A 15115-nucleotide genomic window follows, 5' to 3' on the forward strand; every position below is an offset into this window, starting at 1 on the left:
CTTTTCTGCTATGCGAAATTCTTTTTTACTGTTACTTTTTTACTTCATATTGTATTGAGCCCGTTATGCTTAGTGGGACTGGCCGGGACTCCACTCTTTGCAAATTCTTTTTCCTAGTCCCACCTTAGAAGTAGCATTAGTCGGTAGAGTACCGCACGTGACATGGGGAGGCAATTTTGAACGAACCCCACCAGCAACACGTGGCTGTCGTTTCTTTTCCGTTATCTAATTTATTCGTACCTAAATTTATTACTGATTTATTTTAAATTAAAGGGACAGTGTGGAGAGCTCTATTAATATTTTTTAAAAGCAAAATTCGATAGTTCGGCATTTCATGGCTTTGTTGTCACTTGGCCGGCAGCGAAAGATGCATTTATTTCTAGGAAATTTGGATTCGAAGTTGAAAAAGTTTTTCCCACCGCCCTGATTCAAACTTGGGATTCTCTTATGAAGACACAGGACTAAGTGACATGAAGCATGACGTGCACATGACGTAACGCAGACCACGTGATCTTTAGCGGCCAGCAGTGCGGCCTAGCAGCAGCCGAAAAGAAAGCTACCGCCGGCCGCACGTTGAAGGCATCTATCGGCTATTGCGGCCGTCGCTACCGTCGCTTCGTTTACGTTTGCACCGGCGTTTTGCCAGCGTTACGATGGATCCCGTTCTCGAAGTCGTCAACGAAGTTCTCGCAAATAGACACCTTTAGCATACCGTGCGCCTTGTTACCGTTAGCGGAGTACCGGGAGCCCGCCTACCGCCGGTGAGCAGGCGCTGATTGGTCCTGATGCTGTAGCCGCGCGCGTAGCTGCCGGGTACGTGGCGCCATCTGGCGACGTCAACGAGATTTGCACATGCATTGGCTCCTCGTGTCCTAGTGTTGCTAGAACCATTGGTTCTAGCAACCCTGTTTTGTTCTATGACGTCAATACGCTTGTACTTGCGAGTTTGGCCTGTGGCGGCGATACCTGTATTTTGGTTCTTGCTCTTTTCTACGTTACAGGAGCTTTGTTGTCAGTATGAGTGGCGTTTTTGTAATGAGGAGCTGGTATTCTCTCGATACAAGCCAACTTCAGTTTCTCCTCAGTGTCCCTTTAAAGCAGTAACAAGAAAAAACGTTGCATTCTAGCTTTTTTCCGTGGCCACAAAGGCTAAAGAAGAACAAAATATTCGAAGGCCCACAGCGCCGTTTTAAAAACAATGCTCATAGCATGCATGCGTACGTTGGCACATATAGGCAGCAGTGACAGGCTGCTTGATCCAATTTAGGGTGTCTTCTACCAAATGTCAAACTGGTCAGGAGCGTACTGTATAAATTAACAGGCCCCTTACCATTGCCGGACTCGGTACGGCGATGGCTAATTCGTCCCCGGTCGCCGTTTCTTGGCACCCTTGGCACGGCCTCCCGCTGGGGTCGATGAGGCTGGCGTGGATTCGCATGTTGTCGGGGCTGTTTCGCTTCATGGCCACCACCGGTGAGTTACCGACGGCGGCGTCCACTTGAAACTTTCTCTCAAGCGAACTCGTGAACGCTTCGTCGTCATCCAGCAGCTATTGAGGGAAAAGAATGTCGCGCGGCATTAACTGAATCCAGTCATCCTCTGCCGCGCAACTAGGGCTCACGCATAGATGAAGAAAAAACGAGAAAGCAAAAGTAGGTGCAGCGAAGGTTAGCGTATATTCTGTAGAGGTGGACACAAGAAAACCATCTATTAGAAGCCGACGGCAAAGTTGCTCCCTGCGCCGGTGGACAGAACAAAGAACTTTGAAATTCCTGCCTTCCTCTTTAGCACCACGCTGGACCTCTTTTACATCGGAACTGGCCAATTCATTTAAGGACTTAGGCGTGTACATCTGCAACAGGCATACGTTAAGGAACGTGGTACAGTCGAGCCCCGAAAGGCACAGAGTTGTAAAGGCCTCTACCTGGAAATTCTCGATTTCTCGCTCGCTTACCGATCAAGATTTGCATTTTTATGCGTGACTACAGAAAACGAGAACATGATTGCTCTCCTCGCAAAGTGGTTTACCTCATTTAATGGTTCACTAGCATGAACAGCCATAACTAATGAAGATAAATATCACAGAGCAAGTCGTGGAAATAAAGTACACTGATCAGCTACCTAGAGTGCTTTTCAGACACCCAAGCTAAGCAGTGCAAAGATTCCAATTGCTGTCATGCACCCCTCCTCTAGTTCTTAAGCTCAAGGGAAACAGAATAATTGCTCTGTTTCAAAAGCGCCGTAAGCACTAAGAAACTTCAGCGCATTACTCTACGACCGTTCTGGCTACAACTCTGCGTCCTTTGGAGGCGTACAGTTCCATAGCTACGAGCCGCCGCGGTGGCTCCGTGGTTATGGTGCTCGGCTGCTGACCGGAAAGACGCGGGTTCGATCCCGGCCGCGGCAGTTGAATTTCTTTGGAGGAGAAATTCAAGAGACGCGTGTACTGTGCGATGTCAGTGCACGTTAAAGAACCCCAGGTGGTCAAAATTTCCGGAGCCCTCCACTACGGCGTCTCTCATAGCCTTAGTCGCTTTGGGACGTTAAACCCCATAAACCAAACCAGTTCCTTGGCTACAGCTCTAGAAGACAATAACTATAGTATAAAAAGCACTGGCACTGCTACCGCGCGACGTCAGTGCCAGTGGGCACGCATCGGTGGCTACAGGTTTCGGCACGTGGCGGCCAGCGGCGATAGTGCATGCGCACCGGAGACCTAAAGCTGGAACAGCGGCGCCCGGTGCGATTCTTTGCGCACAGAGGAATACGTCATCATCATTATCATCAGCCTGACTGCACCCAGTGAAGGGCAAAAACCTCCCCCATGTCTCTCCAATTAACCCGGTGCTTTGCTAGTGGCGGCCACCGTGTCACCGCAAACTTCTTAATATCATCCGCCCACCTAACTTTGGGGCGCCCACTGCTACGCTTGCCTTCTCTTGGAATTCACTCCGTTACCCTTAAGGAACAACGGTTATCTTGCCTCCGCCTTACATGCTCTGCCCAAGCCCATTTCTCCATTTGATTTCGACTAAGATGGCAGTAACCCGCGTTTATTACCTCACCCACACCGCCCGCCTGTGATCTCTTAACATTACACCTATAATTTTTCTTTCCACAGCTCGCTGCATTGTGCTTAACTTAAGCTGAACCCTCTTTGTTAGCCTTCACGTTTCTGCCCCATAGGTGAGTACCGGTAAGATACAGCCCTTGTATACTTTACTCTTGAGGGATACTGGTAAACTCCCATTCATGATCTGAGAGAACCTGGGATATGCGCTCTACCCCAGTCTTATTCTTCTAGTTATTTCTTTCTCATGATCCGGATTAGCGCCTGCCCAAAGTAGACACATTGTCTTACTACCTCCAGCATCTCCCTGCCGTTGCAAAGAGCAATTCTCTTGCAAAGCATTACTTTTCTGCATGTGTATTGTTAGGCCAACCATTCTGCTATGCGCGTAGAACTCATTGACCATGTTTTGCAGTTCATGTCCTGAGTGACTTAGCAAGGCAGTGTCATCAGCGAATCGAAGATTACTTAGGTGTTCTCCAGGCCCCAGAATACCTCCTGTAAACAGCCGGTGAAGAGCATTGGCGAGATCGTGTCTCCGTGCTGGACACCTTTCCTTAGTAAAATTTTAATGCTGACGATATGAACGACATTGGTAGCTGTGCAATCGTTGTAGATATCTCCAAATATTTTCACATGACACTCTTCTACGCCCTGATTCCACAAAGCCAGCATGACAGCTGAGGTTTGCACTGAGTCATATGCTTTCTCGTTATCAATGAACGCTATACATAGGGATTGGTTTTGTTCCATGCATTTCTCGATCCCTTGATTGATAGCGTGAATACGGTGTATTGTCGAGTATCCTTTACGAAAGCCTGCCTGATAATTTCGTTCATTGAAGTCTCAGGTTGTCCTGACTCGATTGCCGATTACCTTAGTAAATACTTTGTAGGCAACGGACAGTAAGCTGATCGGTGAGCAATTCTTCAAGTCCTTGACGTCTCCTTTCTTATGAATTATTATAGTGTTAGCGTTCTTTCAACCTCCAGGTGCGCTCGAGGTCAAAAGGCATTGCGTATACAGGGTGGCTAGCTTTTTTAGCACAACCTCTCCTCTGCACTTCAAGAAATCTGCTGTTGTCTGATCCTCACCAGCTGCTTTCCCCACATGAAATGCTCCTAAGGCTTTCTTTACTTCCCACTTCGTTACTGGCGGTAAGTCCCGTTGCTGTGCTCCACTGCCTCTCTCAGTAACATTCTGTTCACACTCCCTAGTGTATATAGTTTGTGTAGAACTCTTCGGCTACTTTAACTATCCTATCCTTATTGCTAACGACATTGCCTTGTTTGTCTTACAGCGCATACATCTGGTCTCTACCTGAGCCTAAATTTCACTGTTTTTAGGCTACCTTCATTCTTTAGAGCAGGCTTGATTTTCTCCATGTTGTACCTCCTTATGTCGGCTACCTTGCGCTTGTTTATTAACTTCGACAGATATGCTGGTTCAATTCTGTCTGTCGAGTTAGACGTCCTCGAGCTTTCACATTTCTTCATCAGATCTCTAGTGTCCTGTCGCACCATCTCAGCGTTTACTCTACGGCGCAATCCGTAACGATAGCTGTGAGATTGTTCATTCTTCCATTATAACGGTTGTCTTCTTCAGCTAAAGCGAAAAATCTGTTCTGCAGCGAAATCCTAAAGTCCTCTAGTTACAGTCCCCCTTAAAGGTAACTTGTCAATGACCTTACGGTGCACAAGGTTTCTTCGTTCCCTCTTTAAATCTGAGCTAATACGAGACCTTACCATACTGTGATCTCTACAATGGACCTTTCCGAGGACGTCCACATCCTCTACTATGCCAGGGTGAGCGCACGGTATGAAGTCTATTTCATTTTTAGTCTCACCACTGGGTCTCTTCCACGTCCACTTCCTGTTTGCTCGTTTGCGGAAGAAATTATTTATGATCCGTAAATTATTTTTGTCTGCGACAATAATAATAACTCTACGCTGCTATTGCTAGAACCTATGTTATAGTCACCTAAAGCCTGGTCTCCAGCCTGCTTCTTCCATACCTTCGCATTGAAGTCGCCCATCAGTTCAGTATACTGTGATTATACTTTGGTCATTGGCGATTCCAAGCCTTCACGGAAGCTTTCAATGATCTGGTCATCATGGCTTGATGTAGGCGGGTAGGCCTGCACCATCTTCAGATTGCGCCTCTTACTATGCCTAATTACCATAGCTGCCACCATCTCGTTAATACTATAAAACTCCTCCATGTTGCCTGCTATATCCTGATTGATGAGGAATCCCATACCTAGTTCTCGTCAGTCTGCTAATCCACCATAGCACAGTACGTGCCCACCCTTTAGTTCTGTACGCGCCTCATCTGTCCTAACCTCACTAAGATCTACGACATCACATTTAATAGCGGATAATTTTTTCCAATAGCACTGCTAAGCTAGCCTTACTGGATAAGGTTCTAGCATATACAAATGCATTCAAAATGGCCAAAAGAATGGCACACCGAAAGGTAAAATACGAACACATATCAATGAATCCAACACCTTCACCACGTACTCCCCTTCTCTCAAAAATTGTATACTACCAAGGCATTAACATGCCGCAGCCGCTTACACTTTTGCAAGTTCCACAATGTCCAACAAAAAACATGCAAATGTGGCCTTCAAGCAGAAAACATCGATCCCTACTTAACGAAGTCTTCACACAAACAAAAAGAGAGGAAACCTCTCATAGATAAATTCCCTGACCTATTTAAAAGATGCAGCAACATACAAAGTGGTAGAATCCACTATACAAAAAATAAATACATTAAATGAACAAATAGCCTGGCTGTAACAATACAAAACGAACCATAGCATTCATCACTTAAATTTAGCATCCACCACAACCCTACTTCCCTCCTTCTACTTCCCGCTGTAGCTTTAACTCCCCACCCCCATATACCATACATCCCCATATACCTTTACTTCTCCCACATTTTTCCTCATTCCAGTTCCTACTTCCCCGTCACGTCCAAGGGGAGCCTTAAAGAGCCTCAAAACTATCGGAACTCACACAATGGGAGCAACAGTCATGCCTCGAACACAACCGCGGCCCACACTGGAAACCGGGATAACTCCTGCACCGAAGCCTGTATTACCACGCAAGCAAGTTGCCCCAAGAGGCCCCGCGTGTGCGGCGACCAAGTTGTCAAACATTACAACAGGCCACACTCTTCGCCCAATCTCCGCGCTGCATCCCCTATAGAGGGTCCTCCCTTGGTGGTCTGAAAGTGGCCGGACGAGTTCATGTGCGCCCACAAACTTATGTGCCACAGCGTCTTGTTTCTACAGCTGGCTGGGGGCCACCTGTCACATTCAGCACTAACCCCGAGGGCTACGGAACGCAATAGAGAGGGGCCTCTACGTCAGAAGTGCCCTCCCTTAAAAACCTAGGCAGACAATTGGGTTCCGTGCATATACTAGCAACATGGAAGGTGGCAGGTCCATGATAAGACGGAAGACCAATCCAGGCCTGTAGGATGACCTCCTCCCGGGCTGGGGCCTCACCACTACAAGGGTTATAGCCCCATAGAGACTCACCTAAGGTGGCTGGGGTAGCATCCCCATAAAAATGTTTGGCCAGAAGAGCCGTCTAGTGTTGCTTCTCTGTCTAGGCTTTCAAAGCGCGCGAAAATAATGCACGTCAGTGTCATTCTGCATGATCTTAACACTAATGGCAATGATGAGTTCCTTCTGAAGCACATCGCTGGAACAGTGGCTTATGGTCCCTCTGCTCTTCTGACAATTTTATTTATAATGATCCTCTTCTCTTCTTCTTGCTTCTCACTCTCTCACCCTCCCCCCAGCCCCCCCTCCGCAAAAAAAAAACAAGTTGCTCGAAAATCAAGCAAAATTCCTAAATACCGCCGCAGGATGTGAAACAGTCACCTAACAATTATATACTTTGCAATCATAATATATCATAATATATTTGTGTGCGTGAGTGAGTGAGTGTGTGTGTGTGTGTGTGTGTGTGTGTGTGTGTGTGCGTGCGTGCGTGTGTGTGTGTGTGTGTGTGTGTGTGTGTGTGTGTGTGTGCGTGCGTGCGTGTGTGTGTGTGTGTGTGTGTGTGTGTGTGTGTGTGTGTGTGTGTGTGTGTGTGTGTGTGTGTGTGTGTGTGTGTGTGTGTGTGCGCGTGTGCGCGGGTGTGGGTGCCTGGGTGTGTGCGTGTTAAAACGACCTGCCCATTAATAAACCCCCGTTTACCAGTAATCGAATTTGACTACGATAACTGCAAAAAATATCCTCCCAATTGATTTAAGTGCTATCCTTACGTATTCAGTTGATCCGAAGTCCAATGTGAATTGCATGTTTATAATAGTTGACTTTCATTCTTAAATTTAGATGTCCTATATCTATGAAAATTAGCACAAATATCCAACACCGTCATCACCAACATCATCATCATTTATCGGCTGACTACGTCGACTGTAGGGCAAAGGTCTTTGTCATGGCTCTCCAATTAATCCTCTCCTTTGCCAGCTGCGGCCACCGTATCGCAGAAACTGCTTAATATTATCCGCGCATCTAACTTCCTGCCGTCACCTGCTACACTTGCCTTCCCTTGCAGCGGACTCTGTGACCATTAAGGACCAGCGGTTACATTGCCTTCATGTTACATGTCTTGCCCAAGCCCATTTCTTAATCGTGAGATTGATTAGGATGTCATTAACCCGCGATTTATCCCTTAGCCACTTTGGCCGCTTCCGGTCTCTTAACGTTAAAGCTATATTTTTCTTTTCATAGCCCGCTGCGTCATCCTGAACTTAAGCTGAACCCTCTTTGTTAGCGTCCACGTTTGTGCCTCATAGGTGAGTGCCGGTAAGATACAGTTGTTGTATACTTTTCTCTTGAGGCATATTGGCAAATTGCCATTCATGACCTGAGATGAACTGAGATATCGGCTGCGCCCCATTGTTATTCTTCTAGTTATTTCCTTCTCAAAACCGGAACAGCGGTCACTACCTGTCCCTAAGTAGACATATTCTCTTAATACTTCCAGCACCTCGCTACCAATTGCTAACTGCTGTTCCGGTGCTAGACTGTTGAACATTACTTTGGTTTTCTGCATGTGAATTGTTAGGCCCACCATTCTGCTATGCGTGTATAACTCATTGTCAATGCTTTGCAGTTCATGTCCTGATTGACTTAGCAAAGCAATGTGATCAGTGAACCGGAGATTACTTAGGTGTTCTCTCTTAACTCTTATCCCCAACTGATCCCATTTCAGGCCCCGGAATACCTGCAGTAAACAGGCAGTGAATAGTTTTGGCGAGATCGTTTCTCGCTGCCGGACACCTTTCCTTACTGAGATTTTATTGCTGACTTCAAGGAGGACAAGGAGGTAATATTTTCACATAACACTCTTCTACTCCCTCATTCCGCCATGTCTGCATGACTGCTGAGCTTCCTACTTAGTCGAATGCTTTTTCGTAATCAATGAACGATATATAAAGGGGTTGGTTTTATTCTACGCTTTTCTCTACCGTTTGATTGATAGCGTGAATATGGTGTATTCTAGAGTATCGTTTACGAAAGCCTGCCATATAATTTGGTTGACTGGAGTCTAATGTTGTCCTGACTCCATTACTAGCGATTTCCTTAGTAAACACTTTGTAGGCAACGGACACTAATCTGATCGGTCTTTAATTCTTCGAGTCCGTGAATTCTCCTTTCTGATGTATTGAGATAACGTTAGCGTTCTTCCAAGCTTCCGGTTCGCTCGAGGTCTCAAGGCATTGCATATACAGGGTGGCCGCAACATCGTAATTTACAATAAACTAACAAAATACACTCCTTTTTAAAACACGCACAACAGTAAGAATTTCAACTTTACCAAAGGAAACCAGCTCCAAATGCTAGATCACCTTGGGATAAGCCTTCTATATCACAAACATAGCTTCAAACCTTTCTCAAAACAACAAGGACCCAAATAGAGAATACGTCACGCAACAAAGCTTACAACCCCACAGTTCACAGCCAAAACATATAGCATTCTTAGTACTCATCATTACGCCGGGACGGAAAGGGAGGGGCACTTAATATTTTCATAAATTCACCTTTCCAGATCAGCTTCCATTCAAATGTCTGCAATGCCGCAAGAGACTGAAGCAAGAGCTAAGATTCTCAATCATCATTTTCTCTCCATCTTCTTGAAATTCTTCCTCATCTGCCCACCGGTAGCCAACATACCGATGTCCGGCCTTCTCATCATGCCTATTATATCTGCTCTGTATTAGTAGTATATGCTATTATATTATGTCTCGAAAAGTTATTTCATATATCCTTATTTTTAACATTATTTATTACATCTATTAATTATGAGTATTTTAAGGTGCTATAGTATTAAATTTATTATTAGTATATGCCATACAGTTATTATTTACCGTTATTACACAATTCTCCTTAACTGCCATTCCAAAAGCTCCTGCTCTAACAGTACTAACTTTTTTTTCAATTTTAATTCATTTTCTTTTCTGTTAAATTCTTTTTATTATTTATTACTTTTCTGCTTTATATTCTATTTAGCCCGTTGTACTTATTGGAACATGCTGGGACACCATTTTCTTATAATTCTTTTCCTTAGTCCCACCTTGTTATTGGTATTAGTCAGCAGAGTACCGCACGCGACGTAAGGAGGAAATTAGGATCGAATCCCACCGGCAACATGTGGCTCTCGTTTCTTTTAAGTTCTTCTGATTTATTTAGTATCTAAAATTATTATTGATTTATTTTACTCGCATAAATTAACGCAGTAACAAAAATTTTCTTACATTGCAGCTTTTATCCGCGGCCAGAAAGAATAAAGAAGAACAAAATATTCGAAGGGCCGCAGCGCCGTTTTAAAAAGAATGCTCATATCGTGCATGCATCTATTGGCACATATACGCAGCAGGGATGGCCAGCTAGATTCTATTGAGGGTGTCTTCTACCAAATGTAAAACTGGTCACGAGCGTACTGTATCAATTAACCGGCCACTTACCATTGCCGGACTCGGTATGGCGATGGCTAATTCGTCCCCACTCGCCGTTTCCTGGCAACCTTGGCACGGCTTCCTGCTGGGATCGATGAGGCTGGCGGGGATTCGCTTGTTGTCGTGGCTGTTTCGCTTCACGTGCACCACCGTCGAGTTACCGACGGCGGCGTCCACGTGAAACTTTCTCTCAAGCGAACTCGTGAACTCTTCGTCGACATCCAGCAGCTGTTGGGGGAAGAGAACGTCGCTCAGCATTAACTGAATGCAGTCAGCCTCAGCCGTGTAAGTAGAACTCAAACATAAGTGAAGAAAAAATTAGGAAGCAAAAGAAGGTGGAGCGAAGGTTGCCGTATATTCTGTGCAGGTGGACACGAGAAAACCATCTGTTAGCAGCCGACGGCAAATTTGTTCGCGGCGCCCGTCAATAAAACAAAGAACTTTAAAATCATCGGCTTCGTCTTTATCAGCAGCCTGGATCTCTCTTACTTTCTAACCGTCCAATTTGTTAAAGGTCTTAGACGTGTATATCTGCAACAGGCATGTTAAATAAGATGGTACAGGCATGCACCGAAAGGGTGGCGGCTGTACAGGCCTCTACCAAGAAATTCTTAATTTCGCGAACGTTTAGAGATTAAAAATGGTTGTGAAAGGTAAATTCGATGCGTGACTGCAAAAAAAAGAAGTGACGAAAAAGTGATTACCCTGTTCAAAAAGTGGTTTACCTTATTTGATTGTCCATTAGCATGAAAAGACAAAAATAATGAAGCTTAATAAGAAGGAGCAAATTGTGGAGATAAAGTACACTGATGAGCTACCTACAGAGCTTTTCTAAGCTCCCAAGCTAAGCAGTGCAAACATTCGAATTGCTGTCATGCAGCTTTCCTCTAGTTCATAAGCTCAAGGCAAAGACAATGATTCCTGCTCGTCAAAAGCGCCGAAGTAGTAAAAAACCTCAGTCTACGAGCGTTCTGGCTGCAGTTCTATCGCCTTGGAGGCCTACATCTCTTTGACTACAGCTTTAGAAGAAAATAACTATATTATAGAGAGCACTGCCACAGCTACGGCGCGACTTCAGTGCCAGTGCATACGCACTGGTAACGCCAGGTTTCGGCCCATGGCGGCCAGAGGCGACCGCGCATGCTCACTGGAGGCAGTAAGCAGGAGCGGCCGCACACAATACTACTGTGAGTTTCAGCTGCATGAAAGAAAATATTTTTGTTAGTACGATTGCGGTACAATGATAAGTATTTTTGTCTTCGAAGCATGAAATCCCTAACATGGTATCGCTTCTACTCTTCGGCGTCCCATCTTTGTCAATTCGTCCGCGTCTATTCGCGTTCGGGGACGCCGAGATACGGGCCAACGTCCTTTATACACTTTGCGCTTTAATGCATTGTCTTCAGTGACAGCTCGTCGGGTTTATACACGTCTAAGCTGTTTTGGGCAGGACCACAGCAGCCATTTGTTTAAATATCTAGCACGCCTCAAAGTGAGCTCTGCTAAAGAAGTGCCACTAGGATGTATGGGGTACGCCGTGACTAGAGGGTTGCCCTACTGCATGAATAACAAGGATTAGCCACCGACAAGCACTTCCAATTGTATTTTTAGAGGTGCATGATCCCTTTGATAGTGTTTCAAAATCGAGGCAGAAGAAAACTATAATCTATTTTTGCGTGCATGAGATAAATGTTCCTGTTTGCATTGCTCGCAGCTATACAAGTCCCCGACTACTCAGACCACGATCAAACTGTACGGGCCACCTGATTGAGCGTACCGTGTGGATTCGCACAGTGTTGTCGGCCTCTGTCGTCGTTGAAGAAACGAAGGCGCTCCTGAGCTCACGTTTCATGTTTCCCCGGAGTTCGCTGAAGCCGAACGCCTTTCCGCCCGTCTTTGTGGCGAGAGTCTCGAGCTTTTCGTCTGCCTTGTGTTCCAGCGCCAGAGTGCTGACGACCACCTTCGACGCGACGATCTCTGGCAACACGTCTTTGATGAATGGGGCTTCATTCTCTTTCCCGTCAGATACGAGTACGATGAATGCGCCTTCTGGCGTTTCAGTGCCGTTTCCCAGGTGCTGAAAATAAATATTAAGCAGTGGATAACTTCCCAAAGCCTGTTTTGACTGACGCCACCAGGTGTCACTATGGTAAAAGGTGGAGTTCTGGAGCATTGATATTAATAGGTGCTGTGCAGTCGCATGTGCATATCGAAAATTGCTTTTGTAACTCGTTTTTGTGTGACGTAATTTTGCACATGTGGAGCTCATATGGCGCTCAGCTGCAATGCAAGGCCTGACCAATACAGGCATGCGTCGCTGCTGAAACGTCCTCGGTTCGGTGACTCACTTCCTTGGTACGTGGCCACCAGGAACCGGAACGGTTATAGAACAAAACTGTTGGAGGTGCACCAGTTCTGGAACCAATGTGTCTGAAACATGATGGCATGGCGGCGCTCAGCAACAATGGCTTGGAAAATGAATGCAGCGTGGGCCTCAAAAACAGCGCCGAACCAGCTAAGCTTGAATGCAGCAAGTAAAAATTTCGCTGCTTTTCACACGTGCTCTATCAATGCGGGGCTAAAATTAATAAGGCAGACAATTCAATGGTGCCATATTCCTACTTCAAGTAAATGGTTTATCCAACTGCTGTAAGATCGGTTTCGTCTAAGCACGGTGCAGACCATCGGTTGCACCATTTCACTTTATGTTCCAGACGACTGGCTCAACCGCTTGAAGACACAATGGATTCGTACAATTTAGAAAACTGTTCGCTTGATCGGGGTGGAAGCCCTTGTCTCCTCTTGCATCCACCTCCCATATATTTTAAACCGCTAGTTGTATAATTGCTGGGTCCTCGCCGTTTCGCTTCGTCGTCTTCTAATCAGCATGCTCGATTCTGGGGCCGATAGAATGACAACTACATTCATGCACGTATACATAAATTTGCTGGCTCGGAGACACTGCCAGTCTAACTTGTTCTCCCTCCACCGGCGACGGCAATCTCGGCTACATGAGCCGCCGCGGCGGCTCAGTGGTTACGGCTCTGGGCTGCTGACCCTAAAGACGCGGGTTAGATCCCGACCACGGCGGTCGGATTTCGATGCAGGTGAAATTCGAGGCCCGTTACTGTGGGATGTCTGTGCTTGTTAAAGAACCACAGGTGGTCGAAACTTCTGGAGCCCTCCACTACAGCCTCCCTCACAGCCTCAGTCCCTTTGGATGTTGAATTCCCCACTAACCATGAAACATTGGTTATCCGAATGCGCACCGGAGGCCCTAAACCCGACTCCGATTCAAAGTATACTTCCCCTCAGCTGCCTATCCGCCCGCTCTTCCGTGGGTTATGTGACTATTTGTTTTCATACGTTATATGATGATATCCTTTCTCGGAGGTGAAATAATGCACGTGATGCTACGCAGACTCTTAATCGCATTATGAACAGGATCAGGTAACAGGAAATTTGTTGAAGGACAGAGGGGATATTGTCCTGTCCATTCTCCACAAGGTGTTTACTAAGGTAATCGCTGATACAGTCAGGACAACCTTAGAATTCAATCAACCAAATTATCAGGCAGGCTTTCGTAAAAGATACTCAACAACAGACCATATCCACACTATCAATCGGGTGTTATAGAAATGAGCAGAATATAAGCGACCCCTATATATAGCCATCATTTATTACGAGAAAGCATTTGACTCAGTGGAAACCCCAGCTCTCATGCAGGCCCTGCGGAATCAGGGTGAAGAAGAATTTTAGGTGCTAATATTGGAAGATATCTATAAGCAAGGAAGAGTGGTTGGTTTTAACTAACGAAGAGGGCTCAGCTTAGGTTAAGGAACACACAGCGAGCTATAGAAAGTAACATGATAGGTGTAATGATAAGAAATCGGAAGCGGGTGGAGTGGGAAAGGGAACAAAAGCCAGTTAACGACATCGTAGTCGAAATCAAGAGGAAGAATTAGGATTTGGCAGGGCTTGTGATGCGAAGGCAAGATAACCGATGGTCCTTTAGGGTAACGGAGTGGGTTCCAAGACTAGGCAAGCGTAGCCGGTGGCTGCAGACAGTTAGGAAGGCGGATGAAATTAAGAAGGTTGATGGAATGCGATGGCCGCAACTGGCTAAGAACAGTATTATTTGGAGAGACATGAAAGAGGAGTTTGCCCTGCAGTGGGCGTAATCAGGCTGATGATGATGATGATTTTGATGATGAACAGATATGAAGGAAAAATGCGAAGCAATGCTTTTGGGGAAAAATAAAAATTGATTGACTGAAAAAGAGGTGGGAAAGATGCCCTTTTGTTCTGTGCAGTCCTATGCTAGGGCCTCCGTCGTCGCAGATCCCGACGGATAAGTATTGCTAATATCCTGCCACGCCACGGCCATGTAATCACGCAAGCCGTGCTGTGTTGCGAAGCTTCATGGAGTTGTAGGCTCAATTGAAGAAAACCAAAAAAAAATGAAATCCTGCACACGCAAAATAAAAAGATGGCCTTGCCTTGAGAGCGGTTCTGAGACCGGATCCGATGCTGGTGGCTCCAGCGGCGTCAAGCCTGGTGATAGCATGCAGGAACCCCTGCCTGGTGGTCTCGTTCACGGTCATCAGCGTGTGGACTACCGTGGAACTGGAGCTGTATGTAACGATGGCCAGTCTTCGGGAGCCATCCTCGATGTCTGCTATGTACCGCTCAGCCGCTTCCTTCAAAAAGTAGATGCGGCTTCCCTGCAATATGCGGACACTTTTGCTGAAATCTGTCGAGAGACCAGAGCTCATCACATGACAACGCGTAGCCCAGGGCAAAATTTCCCAAAAATTTAGGGTCCTTTCTGTGTGTCTAAAAGGCCCTAACAGATAACTTTATGTAGCTCTGTTAATTTTGTTTCCTCTTAGAATAACTGAAGGAAACCATACTTTCCACTGAGGTTCAAACTACACACGATTAGTTCGATATTTCTCGTTTAATTCACACTGCATTTTCAATTATCGGGAAGAGATGGTGGAACCCATATGAGAGAACCCAAATTTTTCTTCCGTGTTATGTTTTCGGAATGTGCTCAAGAGA

The 15115-nt window shown here is 45.8% G+C and overlaps 1 protein-coding gene across 1 annotated transcript in view; it reads right to left on the bottom strand.

The window, feature by feature from the left end:
• The window catches only part of LOC149335516 (calcium-activated chloride channel regulator 1-like), a 69192-nt gene that overhangs the window by 13009 nt on the left and 41068 nt on the right, over positions 1–15115 (bottom strand). Inside the window, exons 11-13 of the mRNA XM_089553950.1 lie at positions 14551–14775; positions 11829–12128; positions 1331–1549 (exon numbers count right to left, since the gene is read on the bottom strand). Of these exons, the coding sequence (XP_089410076.1) occupies positions 1331–1549; positions 11829–12128; positions 14551–14775 (744 nt within the window). The remainder of the gene's footprint in view (positions 1–1330; positions 1550–11828; positions 12129–14550; positions 14776–15115) is intronic.

This window comes from Amblyomma mixtum, chromosome 7 (assembly GCF_055824585.1).
Source record: "Amblyomma mixtum isolate Tamu chromosome 7, ASM5582458v1, whole genome shotgun sequence".
NCBI lineage: Eukaryota > Metazoa > Arthropoda > Arachnida > Ixodida > Ixodidae > Amblyomma > Amblyomma mixtum.